The sequence below is a fragment of the Salvelinus namaycush genome, chromosome 18, assembly GCF_016432855.1.
Source record: "Salvelinus namaycush isolate Seneca chromosome 18, SaNama_1.0, whole genome shotgun sequence".
Lineage (NCBI taxonomy): Eukaryota > Metazoa > Chordata > Actinopteri > Salmoniformes > Salmonidae > Salvelinus > Salvelinus namaycush.
Genome location: NC_052324.1, coordinates 3,544,145 through 3,565,575, shown reverse-complemented (window position 1 = coordinate 3,565,575; position 21,431 = coordinate 3,544,145). Strand labels below are relative to the sequence as shown.

Below are 21,431 nucleotides of genomic sequence, written 5' to 3'. Positions count from 1 at the left end.
ATAAAGTTGACTGTTGCTGATATCTAGATTGAAGCAGAGCAGCTTCAAGGTACAACAGCAGTAATCTCAGCGAACTACTGGAGCTAAACAGGAGACCCTCACACTTCCACTGAGGTCCCTCTCCCTCCCCCCTGGACCACTTACCACCCAGTGGGGGAACAACCCAAGTCTAAGCCTAGTTCTTCTGTCTGCTTTAGAGAACCATATTGTTCAACTGACAGAATGATCAAACATCAGGCTTCATGATCAAAAATAAGGGTTTCTTTGTGAAATAAATACAATTTGTAGCATTGTTAAAAAGGTAAAGGAATAAGAATCAAATGAAATAAAAACGAGTGAGATTAAAACATCACCATGGACATCCAGGACAAGCAGCTTGTAAAAATTGGAAATAATAACAGAAAATAATATTTTTGTGATTTTCCTCTTCTTTTTTACGAAAATATAAGGATTTTTTTATTCTTTGCAGTTGTTCATAAAAAAAATATATAGTGCCAACAAGGCCTCTTTTCAATATATCTACAGTACAATAGTCTTGCAAGTGAGTTCTTTTAAAAAATCCTAGTTTTAGCGTGTTAATTTACATAAAAATGCCTCTACAGTCATTGGCTTAAAAAAAAAGTTAGAATAAACAATACAAAAGGAGATATAAATAAATGCTACTGAGAGTCTTGTAAATGTGTCTTTTCCTCTATGGCCAGTTTCACTACTTCAGCCAACTTCAAGCGATCCACTTTGTCAGAGAAGGCCCGTCCTACAATGGAAACCAAAGAAAGAAATGTTGACTAGAACCAGATTATAGGGAAATTCCACTCTTTTTCAACATCATTTTCATCTCCAGCACCATCCAACAACAACACATTTCAAAACGTTGTTTTTCTATGTTTTGTAATCAAACAGATTGAAGATAAGTGTTTACCGATGACATCATCCGGAGACACTGATGCCATCATCTGCTGTGCATCATGTGATTTTAACCAAGAGCAGGTAAAGGTTACTAACTGAGGAATAAGAATTTTATGCTGAAAAAAGGTAGAACTTCCCTTTAATTATGGGATTTCCTCCACAGAAATTAGTGTTGATGTACAGTGCCTTCAGAAAGTATTCAGACCCCTAGATTTGTTCCACTTTGTTACATTACAGCCCAATTCAATAACTGATTTTTAAAAAAGCAATCTACACACAAAAATCCATAATGACAAAGTGAAAAGTTTTTAAATGTTTGCCCAGAAATACTTTATTTACTTAAGTATCATACCCTTTGCTATGAGACTTGAAATTGAGCTCAGGTGCATCCTGTTTCCATTGCTCATCCTTGAGATGTTTCAACAACTTCATTGGAGTTCACCTGTGGTAAATTCAATTGATTGGACATGATTTGGAAAGGCACACACCGGTCTATATAAAGGTCCCACAGTTGACAGTCCGTAGAGCTCCGAGACAGGATTGTGTTGAGGCACAGATCTGGGGAAGGGTACCAAAAAATATCTGCACCATTGAAGGTCCCCAAGAAAACAGTGTCCCCAAGAAAACAGTCATTCTTGAAAACAGAAGAAGTTTGGAACCACCAAGACTCTTCCTAGAACTGGCCCCCCGGCCAAACTGAGCAATCGAGGGCGAAGGGCCTTGGTCAGGGAGATGATCAAGAACCCGATGGTCACTCTGATACAGCTCCAGAATTCCTCTGGAGATTGGAGAACCTTCCAGAAGGACAACCATCTCTGCAGCACTCCACCAATCAGGCCTTTATGGTAGAGCGGCCAGGCGGAAGCTACTCCTCAGTAAAAAGGCACACGAGAGCCTGCTTGGAGTTTTCCAAAAGGAACTAAAGACCCTCAGACCATGAGAAACAACGATTCTCTGATCTGATGAAACCAAGATTGAAATCTTTGGCATGAACGCCAAGCGTCATGTCTGGAAGAAACCTGGCTCCATCCCTATGGTGAAGCATGGTGGTGGCAGCATCATCCTGTGGGGATGTTTTTCAGCGGCAGTGACTGGGAGACTAGTCCGGATCGAGAGAAAGAAGAAACGGAGGAAAGTAAAGATAGATCCTTGATGAAAACCTGCTACAGAGCGCACAGGACCTCAGACTGGGGCGAAGGTTCACCTTCCAACAGGACAATGACCCTGAGCACACAGCCAAGACAACGCAGGAGTGGCTTCGGGACAAGTTTCTGAATGTCCTTGAGTGGCCCAGCCAGAGCTCGGACTTGAACCCGATTGAACATCTCTGGAGAGACCTGAAAATAGCTGTGCAGCAACGCTCCCCATCCAACCTGACAGCGCTTGAGAGGATCGGCAGAGAAAAATGGGAGAAACTCCCCAAATACCGGTGTGCCAAGATTGTATCATCATACCCAAGAAGACTCAAGGCTGTAAACGGTGCCAAAGGTTCTTCAACAAAGTACTGAGTAAAGGGTCTGAATACTTAGGTAAACGTGATTTAAGTTTATGTTTTATACATTTGCAAACATGTCAAAAAAACTGTTTTTATGGTGTATTGTGTGTAGATTGATGAGGGGGGAAAAAACTATTTAATCAATTTTAGAATAAGGCAGTAACATAAATTGTGGAAAGTCAAGGGGTCTGAATACTGTATACAGTTGAAATCAGAAGTTTACATACACCTTAGCCAAATACATTTAAACTCAGTTTTTCACAATTCCTGACATTTAATTTTAGTAAACATTCCCTGTCTTAGGTCAATCACCACTTTATTTTAATAATGTGAAATGTCAGATTAATAGTAGAGAAAATGATTTAAATCAGCTTTTATTTATTTCATCACATTCCCAGTGGGTCAGAAGTTCACATACCAAATACTAATTGAGTGTAGCATTGTCTTTAAATTGTTTAACTTGGGTCAAACGTTTCGGGTAGCCTTCCACAAGCTTCCCACAATAAATTGGGTGAATTTTGGCCCATTCCTCCTGACAGAGCTGGTGTAACTGAGTCAGTTTTGTAGGCATGCATGCTCACACACGCTTTTTCAGTTCTGCCCACACATTATCTATAGGATTGAGGTCAGGGCTTTGTGATGGCCACCCCAATACCTTGACTTTGTTGTCCGTAAGCCATTTTGCCACAACTTTAGAAGTATCCTTGGGGTCATTGTCCATTTGGAAGAGCCATTTGCGACCAAGCTTTAACTTCCTGACTGATTTCTTCAATATATTCACATAATTTTCCTACCTCACAATGCCATCTATTTTGTGAAGAGCACCAGTCCCTCCTGCAGCAAAGCACCCCCACATGATGCTGCCACCCCCGTTCATCACGGTTGGGATGGTGTTCTTCGGCTTGCAAGCATCCCCTTTTTTCCTCCAAACATAATGATGGTCATTATGGCCAAACAGTTCTATTTTTGTTTCATCAGACCAGTGGACATTCATCCAAAAAGTGTGATCTTCGTCCCCATGTGCAGTTGCAAACCGTAGTCTGGCTTTTTATGGCGGTTTTGGAGCAGTGGCTTCTTTGCTGAGCGGCCTTTCAGGTTATGTCGATATATGACTCGTTTTACTGTTGATATAGATACTTTTGTACCTGTTTCCTCCAGCATCTTCACAAGGTCCTTTGCTGTTGTTCTGGGATTGATTTGCACTTTTCGCACCAAAGTACATTCATCTCTAGGAGACAGAACGCGTCTCCTTCCTGAGCTGTATGACGACTGCGTGGTCCCATGGTGTTTATACTTGCGTACTATTGCTGGTACAGATGAACGTGGTACCTTCAGGCATTTGGAAATTGCTCCCAAGGATGAACCAGACTTCTGGAGGTGTACAATTTTTTTTCTGAGGTCTTGCCTGATTTATTTTGATTTTGCGAAGAGGCACTGAGTTTGAAGGTAGGCCTTGAAATACATCCACAGGTACACCTCCAATTGACTCAAACAATGTCAATTAGCCTATCAGAAGCTTCTAAAGCCATGACATAATTTTCTGGAATTTTCCAAGCTGTTTAAAGACACAGTCAACTTAAGTGTATGTAAACTTCTGACCCACTGGAATTGTGATACAGTGAATTATAAGTGAAATAATATGTCTATAAACAAACGTTTGAAAAATTACTTAGGACATCTACTTTGTGCATGACACAACGGACTTGCCAAAACTATAGTCTGTTAACAAGAAATTTGTGGAGTGGTTGAAAAAAAACGTTAATGACACCAACCTAAGTGTATGTAAACTTCCGACATCAACTGTATAAGCTGACATTGCACACTGTATGCCGTATATAGTGCCGTGTTGTGCCTACCATCCCAGCTGAGGCCCTGCAGCCCGTCTCGCAGTAGTTTGCAGTCTCGGTTGAAACACCACGCATCATGCATCACCTCATTCAGTTTCTCGTCCTCATTCTCCCCTGCCACAAACACAGTTAAGTGTCAAGTGTCTGTGCTGTATACCAAGTAAATGCGTAAGTGCATACATGTCTGTTTTTCTGTGCTTGTCAATAGGAGATGTACACCTGTATTGGTTGACGTGAAGTGTGTGGTGCGTGCGTGTGTGTGTGCGAGACTGACCAGCCTGTGGGAGGATACACTGAGCGATGACGTCTCTGAGTTTCTCCAGGGCCACATTGGCGTCCTCGCCGCCGTTCTCTGGATCGTGGATGAAGAAGCCATCCCTCTGCTTGCTGCTGTACCACAAAACACACACAGTTAGGATATACATATACCAGACACCAACCGCACACACACATATTTGGTTTAGCAGTGCTGTTGAAAGTCACTCCTCACTATGGGCTCTACAGTCAGACAATGTGAAGCAGATCCTAACCAACTACAAAAGAGGCAGAGAGGCATGTAAGGCAGGCAGGCAGACAGACAGACAGACAGAGAGACTAACGGACCCTAGGAGTTTCCTCTTCCTCAGGATGGGGTTATTGACTGAGTTGAGTGGCTTGAGGCTGATGTTGAGGTCCTGTATTCTCATGTTAGCCAGCTGTTCAGCATGGGCCTGCTGGATCCCTGCTACCATTGCCTGGCAGAGGGAGAGAGAGTTGGCGGGAAACAGGAAGGGTCACAAGGCAAAGTGTTACACCATGAACATTGACGTTTTTAAGGCAAGCAGCAAAAGTTCGGTCCCCGGAATTTCACAGCCCTGTATTAAGTATGAGACTGGGTCTATGTAATGCTTTGAGACAGAGAGCTATATAAATGCTCTCCATCTCTGTCCATCCATCCAGGCCCACCTTGTCCATCATCATCTGTGCGGAGGGCAGCACGTTGTCCAGGGCCTCTGTGCAGTTGAGCCAGGGGTGTTCCAGTACACCCTCAATGGTCAGCCTCTCCTCAGGCTTCACCTTCAGCAACCTACAGAGGGAGAGTAATATTAGTGAACTAGAGTCTTCCTTCTCAATCCAAACAATACAGCACTGTTTGCGGTCCAAATTGGTTTTGCCTAAAACATCACTCATGAACCATGCCATCTGTTTAAAATGTGGAGACACCCACAATCCATGTTGGGGAGGTATTTGAGGACAATATCCTTGGCGCACACACACACACAGTAAGACCTGCTGTAGGGACGTACTTGCGGACAATGTCCTTGGCCATTTCAGAGATCTGGCTCCACTCGTCCTCGGGGAAGTCAAAGCTGGCCGTCATGATCTTTTTGCGCATATCCTTGGGGATGGTGCGGCTGTGGTGCTTGGAGTAGAAGGGAGGGTAGCCACACAGCATCACATAGATGATCACCCCAATGGACCACAGGTCACAGCTCTGTACGCACAGCAAGGGAAAGTGAATGAGCCAGGCCATAGGGATAGAGAGAAAGAGAGGGAGGGAGAGAGAGAGAGAATGGAGAAGAGTTAGCTCGACACAACCCTGTAAACAACACTGATGTCATATAGTGGAAATATGTTGCAGCATGTGAAGATGCTTGTGAGATGTTATTGTAAATCCTTAAAAAAAACGGAGATGCTGCCATTTGTGGGATAATGGTTTGTCGTGGCTGAGGTAGGGTAATTGCTCACCTTGTTATAGGTGTAAGGGGTGGGTGAGGTAGGTATTATTCCAGACTTTTCCTTCTGGTGTCGCCTTTGAGCCTCAAGTACCTAGGGTGAGAGGAGAAGACGACACTCATTGAAGCAGGATTTTTTTTTTTAAATGCTCCCCAACCTGGTGTCAGATCTGAGCAGAGCACCCATCCTTACCTGAGGTGCAACGTAGTAAGGAGTGAACTGTGGGGTCATCAAGTCCCCCTGGTCAATCTTTGCAAATCCAAAATCGCACAACTTCACCGGTGCATCCTTGAACATGAAAGGGAGAATGTCAGAACATATTTCCTAAAAAGGTGAAAGGACTCTTGCAACGTGCTTGTTGTAGCCTATTACAACACCATGTTTGTTGTAGCCTATTACTAGACAGCTGTAGTAAGAGCTGTGTGTGTGCGCGTGCACGTTTCCCCGTAAGCCCATCTATCCCCTCACCAGGGAGTTATCCTTGAAGAGCAGGTTCTCTGGTTTCAGGTCTCGATGTGCAATATTCAGTGAGTGACAGTGTTCCAGGGCCTGGCCGATCTGATGGGGGACAGAGGAAACTCAGACATAGGCTCAACTACACAACGTTCACAGGAAGTTATGTTATTAATGCACGGGTGCATTAGCAGCCTGGAAGGAGGAATTTGTCACGTTTGAATGTGCATAAATCTAATACACGCCATTTAGCAGACGCTTTTATCCAAAGTGACTTACAGTCATGCGTGCATACATTTTCCATATGGGTGGCCCCAATAGGAATCGACCCTTGGTGTTGCAAGCACTATGGTCTACCAACTGAGCCACAGAGGCATTTTAGGGTTACCTGTTTGGTGACCTGGCTAGCCATCTTCTCTGTAAAGTGTCTGTGCTGACTGATCCTGTGGAACAGCTCGCCTCCCTCCATCATCTCCATGACGATCAGTAACCTCGCTCTGCAGCCACATAGAAGTGGAAAATTGAGGCAATCAAGGCATTTTCCTCTACTCAAATCTGGGGTAAAGTTTTTGTTTCGTTGTTACATCTGTGAATGACATGGTTACCTATTGTTACATTTAAACAGATACACGAACACTAGGTGCAGGAGCATAACACGTGTAAATACACTATGTAGCAATTCGATAACACTCACATGTGTTTCAAATGAGCCCGTCAATAACATGTTATATGTGCTGGTACATTGGACTTGCTCCTTCCTCACCTTGGACTGGATTCGTGAGGAAACTGCACACTGTTGGCGTACACCTCCATAATTTGCACAATGTTGGGGTGTGTAGCACACATCATGTGGAGCCGCACCTGAATCATGGACAGAACAGGGAGTTAAAGGTAGACTCAGTAAGATGCCTGACGGACAAAGTAAACAGTAGTAGTGGGTCAATTTGGGAGGGGGGGCGGCATGTGACTGCATTGCTCGTTTCGACTTCACCTCACACAGCTGATCAACTGCAGTTATTGGAGGTGCTTTTGTATTATTAGTTGAAGAGTGAAGACAAGAAGACACACAATGATGAAAGACGAGACAAAGTGCATGCCCCCGAATGGAACACTATTCCCTATATAGTGCACTATTTTTAGCCCTAGAGCCCTGGTTAAAAGTAATGCACTACATAGGGAATAGGATGTCCTTTGGAACGTAGACAAAGACAACACAGGAGACTCAACGCTGACCAAACAGACACCTAGAGCGCAGACGACAAACAGACAAGGACGTACAAAAGACAATCAGAAAGGCAAAACAATGGTTCAAACCTCATTTCGGGCCTTGGGACGATCAATTAGGATTTTCAGGGCCAATCGTTCCTGAGTCGACTTCTTCACACAAACTCTTTAGAGGGGAAAATAAACATTTCAAGGAAAACATTTGACAATATAAAAATACTGAGGCAGTTTTTCATGGTGCACGGTAGTCCACTCTATTATTAAGTTAAATGTGCAATATGCAGAAAATCGCTCCGCCATTTCCTGTTGGTAAAATTGGAAGAGTTGCCTACTTTCAGTTTGTGACAAAACAAGCAGTCATTGTGTAGAGAATCATTTTACCATCTAAACTGCAGTAAGATATATTTTTCGCAATAAAAAAATATTGTATTTTCAGCTGGTGTACAAAACTGAAAGTTAAAGACGCAAAAACTTAATGGAAAGCATAGATATGGCGCACACTGAACAGATCTACTGCTTCTTAGACTTGCTTTCAATGAGAATTACAGATCTATAACTCACATTTGGTCAGGTCGCCCAAAAAGTTACATTTTGCAGATTTAAATAAAAGTAGGCCTAATACCAGTACTAGGCTAGTAGGCTACAATTTGTTCATAGAAACAAATAAAGACAGTCCCCAACAAGGACCAAAACATTCAATCAAAACCTCTGCTCCTAAACTCAGATTACACTACGAATAAAGCCTAGCCTATCCTGGAGGTACATTTTGCTTCAACCAAAGATCAGTAGGAGTGAAATACCAGAGACAGACATGTTACAGCAGGGGTGTCAAACTCATTCCACGGAGGGCCTAGTGTCTGCAGGTTTTTGGTTTTTCCTTTCAATAAAGCCCTAGACAACCAGGTGTGGGGAGTTCCTAACTAATTAGTGATGTTAATTCATCAATCAAGTACAAGGGAGGAGCGAAAACCCGCAGACACTTGGCCCCCCGTGGAATGAGTTTGACACCTGTGTGTTACAGGGTCCACCTGATAGTCCACCCGATAGAGGGACTAGGTCCCCACCTATTGGCCTTCAGGTGTACTGCACCTTATGTACTATGGTTGCATTCTGGGCCGTCCCGGCATTCCATGGTTTCCATGTTAACATGACTGAAGTATTCTCAAAGCTCTGAGTCCGAGCCATTATTATCTCACAAACATGGTGTCAGAAGTAACTGAACCCAAAATAAGTGTACATCACGTTGCTGGAGTCTGTAGTGCACTGCTGCTGTAAGTACTTTAGGATATCAAGGTTTTGGCATCAGCATTAGGAGCAAGCTAGTTAACTAGCCATGTGTTCCTCGTTAACTAGCTTGCATACAGTGTCAGCATGGCTACCAACATCCCACCGCCAAATGAAATGAAAACGACTGCCGATTTAGGCAATAACTGGGTTAATTTTAAGGCCGAGTTTGAAGACGATCTGCTAGCCTCTGGATTATACGACAAATCAGCTGAAGTGCAGACAGCAACACTGAGAAGAGTGATGGGCAGCGAGTCTCATCCCATCTACAAACACTTGTATATAACAGCAGATCAGGAAAAGGACATTGCAGCTATTCTAAATTGCCCTCGAGAGATACTTTAAACTGTATATTTTATTTATCTTTTCTTTTATTTATATTTTATTTATAATTTTCAGCACCTGCAGACAAGAGGGTGAGTCAATTGATGCTTTTGTGACCTGATTAAGAGAAAGCAGCCTCTGTGACTATGGACAATTAAAAGATGAGCTGATAAGGGACAGAGTGGTGTTTGGGATTGCTGATGAGGGTGCACGTCGTTGTCGCCGCCGCCTCCTCCTCTGAGAACGTGGTCTCACTCCAGCCTCTGCCATTGAGATCTGCCGGGCTGCAGTGTTGACAGATAGGAGAATGAAAGCAATGACGCAGGACAGATCAGGGGACAACAGCATCAACGGATGGCGGTCTACACTTAAGCAAGAAAAATAAAAAACATCAATTGAGTGCAGGAGGGGAAAGCCCTGGGACATGCAGATACTGCAGCAACAATCACAGGCGAGGACGGGAGCTATGCCCAGCCTATGGTAAGGCTTGACGTCTGTGTGAAATTGTAAATCAATTTGCTAAAATGTGCATGAAGAAACAAGCCTTGTGCCAACTAAACACAGTGGATACCGCAGCCCTGGAAGAGGAACTGGACATATCTATTCAACCAGGAGCAATGCATGCACAGGGGAAAAAAACGTATCGTCAACCTACAACTGCACAATGGAGTAAAGCAGTGTCAATTAGACTCAGGAGCAACCTGTGACATGATGAGCATAAAGGACAAGATTAACCTTATCTCCAGCAAAACCAAACTGAAGCTATATTCAGGTGAGACAATGAACTAAGTATGACTGTGGAGAACAGAGTGTGTGGTCAGGGGAGCACACAGAATTGACTGAGATTGTAGAGGCCTGAAGGCAGTGGACAAACATGAGAGGGATGGCCACCTAGCCACTGTCACAGAGCCCACCGACTGGATTAGCAACATGGTGATGGTCAAAAAACCAGACTTAATCTAAAATGGATTACATTTTTTTAAAGCCTTAATCTACACAAAATACCCCATAAAGACAAAGCAAAAACAGGTTTTTAGACTTTGTTTTACAAATGTATTACAAATAAAAACAGAAATACCTTATTTACATAGGTATTCAGACCCTTTGCTATGAGACTCGAAATTGAGCTCAGGTACATCCTGTTTCCACTGATCATTCTTGATATGTTTATACAAATTGATTGGAGTCCACCTGTGGTAAATTCAATTGATTGGACATGATTTGGAAAGGCACACACCTGTCTATATAAAATGGTCCCACAGTTAACAGTGCATGTCAGAACAAAAACCAAGCTATGAGGACTGTCCGTAGAGCTCTGAGACAGGATTGTGTCGAGGCACAGATCTGCGGAAGGGTACCAAAAAATGTATGCATCATTGAAGGTCGCCAAAAAAACTGTGGCCTCCTCCATTCTTAAATGGAAAAAGTTTGGAACCACCAAGACTCTTCCTAGAGCTGGTCGCCCAGTTCCTCTGGAGGGGAGAACCTTCCAGAATGACAACCATCTCTGCAGCACTCCACCAATCAGGACTTTATGATACACTCCTCCGTTCATCTTTCCCTCGATCCTGACTAGTCTACCAGTCCCTGCCACTGGAAAAACATCCCCACAGCTGCCACCACGCTTCACTGTAGGGATGGTGTCAGGTTTCATCAGGTCCTAGGACTCTCAGACCATGAGAAACAATACTCTGGTCTGATGAACCCAAGATTTAACTCCTTGGCCTGAATGCTAAGCATCACGTCTGGAGGAAAGATGATGGCAGCATCATGCTGTAGGTATGTTTTTCAGCGGCAGGGACTGGGTGACTAGTCAGGATCGAGGGAAAGATGAACGGAGCAAAGTACAGAGAGCTCCTTAATGAAAACCTGCTCCAGAGCGCTCAGGATTTCAGACTCGGGCGAAGGCTCACCTTCCAACAGAACAACGACCCTAAGCATACAGCCAAGACAAAGCAGGGGTGGCTTCGGGACAAGATTCTGAATGTCCTTGAGTGGCACAGCCAGAGCCCGGACTTGAAACCGATTGAACATCTCTGGAGAGACCTGAAAATAGCTGTGCAGCGACACTCCCCATCCAACCTGACAGAGCTTGAGAGGATCTGCAGAGAAGAATGGGAGAAACTCCCCAAATACCGGTGCCAAGCTTGTAGCATCATACCAAAGAAGACTCAAGGCCGTAATCGCTGCCAAGGTGCTTCAGCAAAGTACTGAGGAAAGAGTCGAAATACTTATGTAAATGTCATAGTTTATTTATTTGTAGACATTTGCAAAAATTTCTAAAAACCTGTTTTTGCTTTGTTATTATGTGGTATTTGTGTGTAGATTGATTGAAAACAACAGTTTTCATCTGTGCCAACATAATTGCAAAAGGGTTTTCTAATGATTAATTTGCCTTTTAAAATGATAAACTTGGATTTGCTAACACAACGTGCCATTGGAACACAGGAGTGATGGTTCCTGATAATGGGCCTGCCTATGTACGCCTCTGTAGATATTTCATTAATTTTTTTATTTTTATTTTTATAAATCTGCCGTTTCCAGCTACAATAGTCATTTACAACATTAACAATGTCTACACTGTATTTCTGATCAATTTGATGTTATTTTAATGGACAATTTATTTTTTATATATATATATATATATATTTTTTTTTAAATCAGCTTTTCTTCAAAGAACAAGGACATTTCCAAGTGACCCCAAACTTTTGAACGGTAGTGTATATACATACACTTATTTCAGCTCATGAAACATGGGACCAACCCTTTACCTGTTGCATTTATAATTTTGTTCAGTATACATATAAAGTGGATAAAACTGTATGTAAACATTGTAAAAATGACCAGTGTTCAATGTCTCTTCATACATGGCGCAGCAGTCTAAGTTGCCAGGCAGAGTACCCAAGCGGTGGTTGGCTAGTTCAACAGACTGATGGCCTGGAGATCAAAGCTGTTTTCTAGTTTCTCGGTCCCGGCGTTGATAGACCTGTACTGTCTCTGTCTGCTGAATGGTAGAATGGTGAACAGGCCGTGGCTCAGGTCCTTGATGATCTTCTTGGCCTTCCTATGACACCAGGTGCTGTAGATGTCCTGGAGGGCAGGCAGATTACCCCCGGTGATCCGTTGGGCAGACCGGAACACCCTCTGTAGAGTCATGTGGTTGGGGGCGGTATAGTTTGCGTACCGGGTGGCGATGCAGCCCTACAGAATGCTATTGATGGTGCATCTGTAGAAGTTTGCAGTATCGAATCGGAGTATATAGAATTGTGAGGATCACAATACATATCGTATTGGCACAATATTGTATCGTGAGGTCCCTGGCAATTCCCAGCCCTAGCACTGTAAACACACTGAGTGACACCACCTTTAACACTAGTCCCATCCAGTCTAAGAGCACTGGACTCCTCTGGAGGACCACTCTTCAACCTCATCTGCATTTAGGCCTAATATGCAATAATTTATGCATATCCTACATTGCACAAATTAGTTAGTATCCCTGGGCAAACTACGCAAAATAGGGCAAACTCTGATAGAACAATGCTCACCTAACAGGTCCACTGATCCCTGCCCCGAGCTTCTGTGTCCAGTTAATGTTGTACTCTTCCAAGATGGAGGTCTCCTAAGAGAGGGAGAGGAGGACAAACACAAGAGATAGATATTGGAAAATGTCACACACTAAACAAGTGTAGGCAGCAGCATCCCTATTCACAGTTAATATTGGCTAATCCCTCTTTTGCTAGGTCAAGCTCCTGTTGTGTTGACATTTGGACGGAATTGTAACGCATAACAATTACTCAAGGTTTTTCTTGGACCAGAGATGACCTATCCCTTACCTCTGGGCTCTGCTTCCACCATTTCTATCCTATGGCTAGCTAGGACATATTTGACAAACAGCAAGGGAAGAGTTGTTTTTAAAAGCCTAAATGCTTAGGGAAAACTCAATTGTCACTTGAAGCATTTCCTTTTCAGTCTAGTGGACCGTTCTGGCCCTTGAAGCTTTTGGTGTGCAGTCAGGCTCAAGCTGTGTTCCAATTCTCAGTGCTAGGCTATTCCAAAAACCCACCCTCCCTCCCTTCTCCCATCCTTAGCACATTCTAACCCAGCTGTGTGAGCAGGCGCCACTTGGATCGGATATTATGGCTGATATGGATGCCCAATGACACACTAAGAGTAGCGGAGAAGAGCAGGGGAGACTAGGCCAGGCAGCTGAGGGGTTGTCTGGGGATTATTAGAGGTCCACACTGGGAGGCTGGCTGGGTAACATTTAACAGACCTGGAGAGAGGAAAGCGGTACATAGCCTTAATACATTAAAGTGTCTCCAGCTAAAAGCATCTGGCAGGCTAATTAGTCTATAATACCCTAGCCCAAACTTAGGCACCTTTTTTAATTATTTAGAAAATGGATTCCAAGTAGAGGAAACATGTCCGCGCAAAGCCAGACCAAAACATTGATTTCATATTTTCTTGTTCACTGCTCAGCAATGCAAATGGCGCCTCTCGAATCAGAACCTTCTATAAATTATGGATATAGTTTTGGACATTGTACCTGCTAGCAGCATGTCCCGTCATTGGACCATGACTTATCGCACAAGCTGTCGCAATGGAGTGCCCTTAGAATAAATGAAATAATTCATAAAGCTGTCTAAATTTGGGCTAACAATTGTAACAAAAAGTAAAAGAAATCAGACCCCTCCCCTAGAAATCAGGCCAGATCCAGAGCTACCCCCGTGGGCCCTAGGACCAGTTATAGACTGGGGAATGACTGCCAGAACGGAAATCTACCAGCAGAGGGAGCCAAATGAACAAGACCTAAAAGAACTGGACATAAAACAAGAACCCCTCGACATGAAGACTGAGGGAGAGTGGTATGAGGAGACAAATGAACAGGTTCAAAAAGAGCTAGACATAAAACAAGAACCAATCAGCATGAAGGCTGAGGGAGAGTGGTATGAACCGCTCGACCAAACTGACGCCCCAGCGGAAGAAGATATATGGGCATCAGTGTTGAAAGACTTAACATTGGACTGAGTCCCACCGAAAAATTTTGAGCATGCTACAAGAGAAGTAGTAGTGGCAAAATGTGACAAATTGATTGCACTCCTAAGTGTCTTCCCCCAAACTGAGCGTCTAAAGAGAGGTATAAAAGAAGGAGAGGTCAGTGCCTAGGGTATGATCCTCAACACATATGATTTGGACATCATAGAGAATCATCAGACAAGGTAAATTACTTTTCACTATACTCTGCTTGTATTGACTACTTTGACATTAAGGCACAAGCAATATATTGACTGGTATATCTTAAGAATTGTGTTGTATCCTGGAAAGTCACTCCATTTAAAAGTAAAAGGACGCAGTTGTGTAGGAGAGAAATCTCCTGGAGAGCAACAAGTTCTATCTTTTGGAGTACCAGAGACAATTTCAATTTGAAGGATTGAAAAAGCCCAGATATAAGTAAGCCTCGTAGAGAGCCAAGGGTCATTAGAAAGGGGTCAATATCTAGGCAGTAGGCAGTGAAAAGTGTAACCATAAGAAATTTGGAGACAATAAGAGATTGATAGACACCAGTTTCGGGAAGGACCAAGGGAATAGAGCTTTAAGGTAAATATATTGTTATTTGCTTTGTTTAAGAGTAAGAAGAAGTGTTTAAGCTGATTTATATTTGCAATAGTATCTGGCATAGCATAACGCATTAAGGATTGATTGAGCATTATTGATGTATTAGGACTGTATAACCATTTAACTGTAATAACGTGTATAAGACAAAAAACAGAGTGACTTAATAAAAGCTTGAAACTTTGACAACTAGGCCAGAGAAACTATCTGGAGAGAAAACGCCTTTGACACTCTCACTGAACGAAAAGTGACCCTGGTTATAGGTTAAAGTGATAGCACTAAAGAATATTTCATTGTGGGGACAATAATATATCTTTGGAAAAGTCAAACATATAACAATACTAGTTTCCAAGTGACTACTAGCTGACGAGCATAATAACTAACAGAAGATTAGTTATTAGGTATTGGTATACAAGAGAGGAAGAGACGGGTTAAGGGAATATAGGAAGAATCTATAAACATAAAGTAATAAAGTACTCATCTATCCAAGGCCCCATACTAGACCGGGGAAATAAGGGAGTGACAACGTGAACGAAGGAACAAACCCAACTCACGCGAAGGGCCAGTACGAATAAATAGAAGGGTTGGTAGGGCCGCACGGCTAGGCCCTTGTTACACCGAGGTAACTAAAATCCTAAAGTACTCTGCCTAGCCAGAGGACGGGATAGAGGCTTTTGCTGCAGGCAACGGGCAAAAGTCAGCACTGTGACACAATACCCGTACTGCCTTGATCTTGAGGGTGCTTGATGCAGTAGTTAGCTACTCCTTATTCTGACCATGACATCACATTCCAGAGGTTTAATGTCACACTTAAATGTAATCTATTCCAGAAAAAGGACTGTAGTGTAAAAAGCACAAAAAACATTGTCCTGATATGTAGCAAATGAAAAACTGAACTAAACACATTGATAGATAGGTCATGGGTTGTGTAGGGCTCGGCGATATACTGTATTTTACTATATACACCGGTATTGATGCACATACTGGTTTGGGTTTTTACTTTACCTTCTATAACGGTATTTCAATGTTTGGTTTGTTAAATGTGATACGCAATGTCTGTTTTTGTAGTTTACTCCATTTGCTTCTTCAGTCATCGCTCTCCCTCTCCTGCATGCCCCTAACTACATCAAACCCTGCCCCAAACTATTTTTTTAAATGTAACTAGGCAAGTCAGTTAAGAACAAATTCTTATTTACAATGACGGCCTACCGGGGAACAGTGCCTTGTTCAGGGGCAGAACGACAGATTTTTACCTTGTCAGCTCGGGGATTCGATCCAGCAACTTTTCGGTTACTGGCCCAACGCTCTAAACACTAGGCTACCTGCTGTCCCGAGCTACACCAAACCCTGCCCCCAACACTCAAGGAGAGAGCAGTTGCTCGACCACTCTGCATGGTCAGATGGATGTATAATTGTTGGTGACATGCTGCTTTCCACAAGCATTCTACAATTAAACTATTTGTTTGTGTATCTTCCTGTCTGCAAACTACTGTTTGCAAGTTTGTCTTAGCAAGGTGTTGCTAAAATAATTTGTTTTAGCTGCTAATGCTAATCGCTAGTTAGCTAGCTTGCTAAATGTACTAAGAGTCAGAGCAAACGTAGTTAGTTATCTAATACCGCCTGGTACCAGTGCTGATGTAGGCCTAGATAAGCATGTTTGTGCAACAGTGTCTAATCAGATAGGAATAAGGATGAATACGTTGGCTAGCTAGCTACATGAAGTATGAAAACGTAATGTAACATCTAATTAGGGTCACCAAACTTTGGGTCCTATTCTGTCATTATCATCCAAGATGGCGTAGCAGTCAGACGTCTTTGTCCTCGTCTTGGCCCATCTTTTTACTTCGCATATATTTTTTATATTTTTCTTAACCTCAACATACTCTCCTGCAATCCGCCTCACCCAATGTGGTATGGATCTGCTATTTTCTTTACTTTTGAACCGGAACCCCCAACATAAGTTAGCCAGCTACTAGCTAGTAGTCAGCTAGCCACTGCTAGCAGTCATCAGCTAACCTTTAGCCCGGGCAACTCTTGCCAGTCTGCACAGCACGACTCAAACCAGAGCAAATCTGACTTTCTTTTCTCCATATCTCCGGATTCCTACCGCAAGCTCTGAACCTTTTCACCTAGATCATCGCAGCTAGCTAGATGCTATCCGAGTGGCCACTCCTGGCTAACGTCGCTGTCCAGAAGCAAGAACCAATTAGCCTGGCGCTAGCCTTTGCTAGGCCCATCTCCCGGCTAGCCGAAGAGGTCCATCAGCCACTCCTTGGGCTACAATACCTATTTTGACAATTGGCCTGGACCCCTTTCACTGCCGACACGGAACCCCGCCGATGCATCACATCTGGACTACCGACGTAATCTGCCCGAGGGGTTTTTTCAACTGGCACCTCCGTCGCGATGTCCCCTGAATGCCCATCTGCTAGCCGCGGCCCGCTAACTGTCTAGAGCATATCGGAATGTTAGCTGAAGAGGCCCATCGGACAAATTCATTGGCCACTATACCTATTTTGCCAATTAACCTGGACCCTTTTACCACACGGAGCCCTGCTAATCCATCACGACTACTCTGCCGACGTAACAGCTACAACAGACTTCTTCCGTCGCGACGTCCCTCTAAGGTCCTTCTGCTAGCTTGCTAGCCCCGGCCCGCTAGCTGTCTGATTCGCCGTGTCTCCAGCCCGCCGAGCTACTCACTGGACCCCTATGATCACTCAGCTACGCATGCCTCTCCCTAATGTCAATATGCCTTGTCCATTACTGTTTTGGTTAGTGATTATTGCCTTATTTCACTTTAGAGCCTCTAGCCCTGCTCAATACGCCTTAGCTAACCCTTTAGTTCCACACATTTTCCCCCTGCCATCCAAGACTGATATACCAAGTGGTGTCAGAGTTAGGCCCCAAAAAATGGTCAGACTGTTTTGTCTGCTACCGCACGGCAAGCGGCACCGGAGCGCCAAGTCTAGGTCCAAAAGGCTCCTTATCAGCTTCTACCCCCAAGCCATAAGACTGCTGAACAATTAATAAAATGGCCACCCGGACTATTTACATTGACTGACCCCCCTTGTTTTTAAACTGCTGCTACTCGCTGTTTATCTATGCATAGTCACTTTACCCCTACCTACATGTGCAAATGACCTTGACTAACCTGTACCCCCGTACATTGACTAGGTACAGGTACCCCATGTATATAGCCTTGTTATTGTTCTCTGTATTTTTAAATTACATATCTTGAAAACTTGATTGCTGATTTGACCCAAATATTTTGGGACCATGTCAACTATGGACTAATTAAATAAATACCAAAATATACTTTTGAGTGGAGTGTTCCTTTAAGTGGAAAACCAAACCAGGCAAGTTTCATGTGAGATGAAAGAAAAAGTAAACATGTCAGATGTGTCATTTGAAATGAGCATGAGTGTATGTTATGCATTAAACATTTCTTCTAAACAACAATAACATAAGAGGAACGAAATGTGTCTGCAATAGAAATAAACAACTGACATTAGTCTTTGAAGTACACTCTGACTCTTATCAGTCAAGTGACACTTATTCCAATGCATTATGTAGTGACGGGAGGATTTGATAGTTACATATCCGGATATTATTTCTGACGATAAATCGTATCATATCATTTTGACAATATCCTACTATTTTTGCGCTAGCTACCTGCACCAAAACGTCTGTATTTTTCCTTAATAGCTGGTTCTAAATGTTCTTTTTAAATATGGAGCCACTTTGTTTTCAACACTTATTTCCATCGTTCTCTCATGGCTCCCGTGTCCTTCTGCAGAAATATGTTTGGAACATCGAATCGCAATACATATAGCTAGAATCGCAATAGATATCTTATAACCACCTAAGTATCGTGATAACATCGTGAGGTCCCTGGCAATTCCCAGCCCTAGCCTTATGACAACATTAGCAGCACATCCAACATGAAAACAATTGTTCTGTATTCAAATTAATCAACATTACAGTACCTTGATGAATTTGTCCGCGTTGTTATCCTCCGACATGATGTTCCACTGTGGTAGAATAACTTTTAAGGATTTCTTTCACAGTTTACAATCAAAACAAAGGGGGTGACCTTAAACAGTATTGTTAATGTTAAATAGCTAACGTTTTCCCTGCCGGGAACAAGCTACTGGTGACAGGCCAACGCCATGGATGACGCTTGATGTTCGGTCAAAAAACCAGGTGAATGCGTTTACTTTGGTAACCCGACTTGAAGACACCCAGCCGGAGAGAGATGCCTCATGCCAGTTCGTCTCACAAACTACAGTGCCTCCAACCTCTTCCGATCGTCCTGACTTGGCTGTATCGACCATGTAGAGCGACAAAGTCCCAACTGGTTGTATGTAAAGTCGTAAGGTGAACGGGCTCTAATAGGCGAGCTCACCACTTTTGGTGGGGTGCTGAATGGGGGACAAAGAGTTGGTTATTTTTAGCCAGCATTGAGTGCTATGCTTGAGCTACTCTACTTGCCTAGCTACAGCAGTAGCAAGATAGCCACAGGACACGGACCGGTCTAATGAGCTGCTAACGTTAATTAGCGTGACCCTTCGTCTCGGGGTTCGTTACTGTTAAATGCAAGCAAACTGGCTAAGTGAAATGCGTTGTTGAGAGACCTCATGTGAACATGAAGCGGGGGGAGGTTCGCCGAGTACCAAAACTCGTCGACGCTAACTTAATTAGCTCGCTAAAAGAGCCTGGCTTGCTAGCAAACCGTCCCAACCATTATTTGCCAGCGAGTGTAAAAGTGAATAGCCATCCAGATTAGATATCACTTAGCTAAACGATAATAAAGATGAATCGTATAGTGACTTAAACCCTAGCTAGCTAGCTACGGTTCTTGTCAAAGGAAAAATTGTGTCTAACTAAACAATAACTGTCTATAACGAAAGCCTGATGAGAATTATACATATTTGAAGACATTACAATTCAAAATATTTCAGGATTGTCATCACGAAACATTTCAATATCAAAGTAAAATATATTAGTAGCATTGAGCTCGGTTCACTTATCACATTTTCGCCGTTTTTATGAAAACAGGCAGGAAAAAGACAGACATTTATTGGGCCTTGGGGTCCATCGCGTTCAATTCGAGAACAAAGAGGCCGTGCTCTATCTCTGGCGGTGTTTGAAAGGATCAAACCCGTAATGTATCAAGGGTAAATTGTGACTGTACCTGACCTACAAATAATAACGAGTAGTTATTTATGATGCAGTGTTCTTTGTAGATCAGTCCGTTGGCAGTCGCCTGCACTGTCGGCAGTAATGACGTCAAACAAGACCAGATGTTGAGTATTGGGCACATTCGTTCCCCAGGCGTTTCTGACGCATACCAGATCGTACAACGCATGAATATGTATTTTACGCATGAAGAAGTTGAAGGAAAACATCAACTCAAATTGTTCCTTTTGTGATAACCACCCAGAAACAGTGTTGCATCTTTTTTGGCATTGTATTTATGTAAGAAAACTGTGGCAAGACATCAGTAGATTTATAATTGAACACATTTATGAAGATCTTACACTATTGTGGAGAGATGTACTTCTTGGATTCTTTACCTACGATAGAAATAAACTGAAATCACAAATGTAAATTTACAAACAAAACAACACATTTTCTTACCTTACAAAAAGACATTTAACTGTATTTTAAGACCCCCTACCCCAATTGTCCTTTGTATATTATTAATATATACACTTCTGTTCCCACATGTACTTCCTGTATTGATTTGTTGTTAATAAAAAAAAAAGATAAGGTATTTTACGCATCAGCTAACTACATCATATTGTAATGAAACAGGCAGAGCAGGTCTCGAACCCTCGACCTTCTAGCCCGAAGTCCAGTGCGCTATTGACTGTGCCCCAAAAGCATGCTCAAGCGGCAGAGTCGATATCCGCGTTTATAAACCCAGGTTCGTTACAATATGTTATAGCATTCTGTCAGTAAATTACCCAGTCGATAATGTGCTATGCAACCTATGGGCGCATTCCTCTGCCCAGGCGTTGCTAATGCATGCAAGATCGTACAACGCCTGGATAGGTATTTTACTTATCAGCTAACCACATATGTTACAGCAATCTGTCAGTCGATGACGTGGTACTCAACCATTGGTTGATGAATGCAACGTCTTTATTTTATTTAACCTTTATTTAACTAGGCAAGTCAGTTAAGAACAAATATATTATTTACGATGACGGCCTACCTAAAGGCAAAAGGCCTCCTGCGGGAACAGGGCCTGGGAAAAAAACAATATAAATATAGGACAAAACACACATCACAACAAGAGAGACACAACACTACATAAAGAGAGACCTAAGACAACAACATAACAAGGCAGCAACACATGACAACACAGCATGGTAGCAGCACCAAAACATGGCACAAACAAAAAAGTAAACAGCACAAAAGTCAAGAATGTAGAGACAACAATACATCACACAAAGCAGCCACAACTGTCAGTAAGAGTGTCCATGATTGAGTCTTTGACCTAGAGCTGGGCGATATGGCCAAAATATATCACGTTTTTGACGGTTTGACAGTATTTTATG

The 21,431-nt window shown here is 42.9% G+C and overlaps 1 protein-coding gene across 2 annotated transcripts; it reads right to left on the bottom strand.

The window, feature by feature from the left end:
• Positions 1–243: 243 nt before the first annotated feature.
• Positions 244–20,105, bottom strand: LOC120063026 (MAP kinase-activated protein kinase 5-like). Of its 2 annotated transcripts, none has more exons than XM_039013129.1 (14): positions 18,852–20,105; positions 12,795–12,868; positions 7,732–7,807; positions 7,181–7,278; positions 6,806–6,914; positions 6,433–6,522; positions 6,157–6,252; positions 5,977–6,057; positions 5,535–5,722; positions 5,194–5,314; positions 4,852–4,982; positions 4,523–4,635; positions 4,258–4,362; positions 244–754 (listed from the first exon to the last, which is right to left on the bottom strand). In XM_039013129.1, the coding sequence occupies exons 1-14, from the start codon at positions 18,885–18,887 to the stop codon at positions 660–662; spliced, it is 1,413 nt and encodes a 470-aa protein (XP_038869057.1). In that variant the 5' UTR covers positions 18,888–20,105; the 3' UTR covers positions 244–659. The 2 variants fall into 2 exon arrangements, with proteins under 2 accessions (XP_038869057.1, XP_038869056.1); XM_039013128.1 differs by having other exon boundaries at positions 4,523–4,638; positions 18,852–18,887.
• Between the last annotated feature and the right edge of the window lie 1,326 nt (positions 20,106–21,431).

Bases quoted from the DNA above. Each gene is read 5' to 3' on its own strand.
- LOC120063026 (XM_039013128.1), bottom strand. From the start codon at position 18,887: ATGTCGGAGGATAACAACGCGGACAAATTCATCAAG. The intron at 7,808-12,794 runs GTGAGCATTGTT...TCCCCTCTAAAG, and splicing joins GGGATCAGTGGACCTGTTAG to AGTTTGTGTGAAGAAGTCGA. The intron at 4,983-5,193 runs GTGGGCCTGGAT...TCCCTCTGCCAG, and splicing joins CACAGATGATGATGGACAAG to GCAATGGTAGCAGGGATCCA.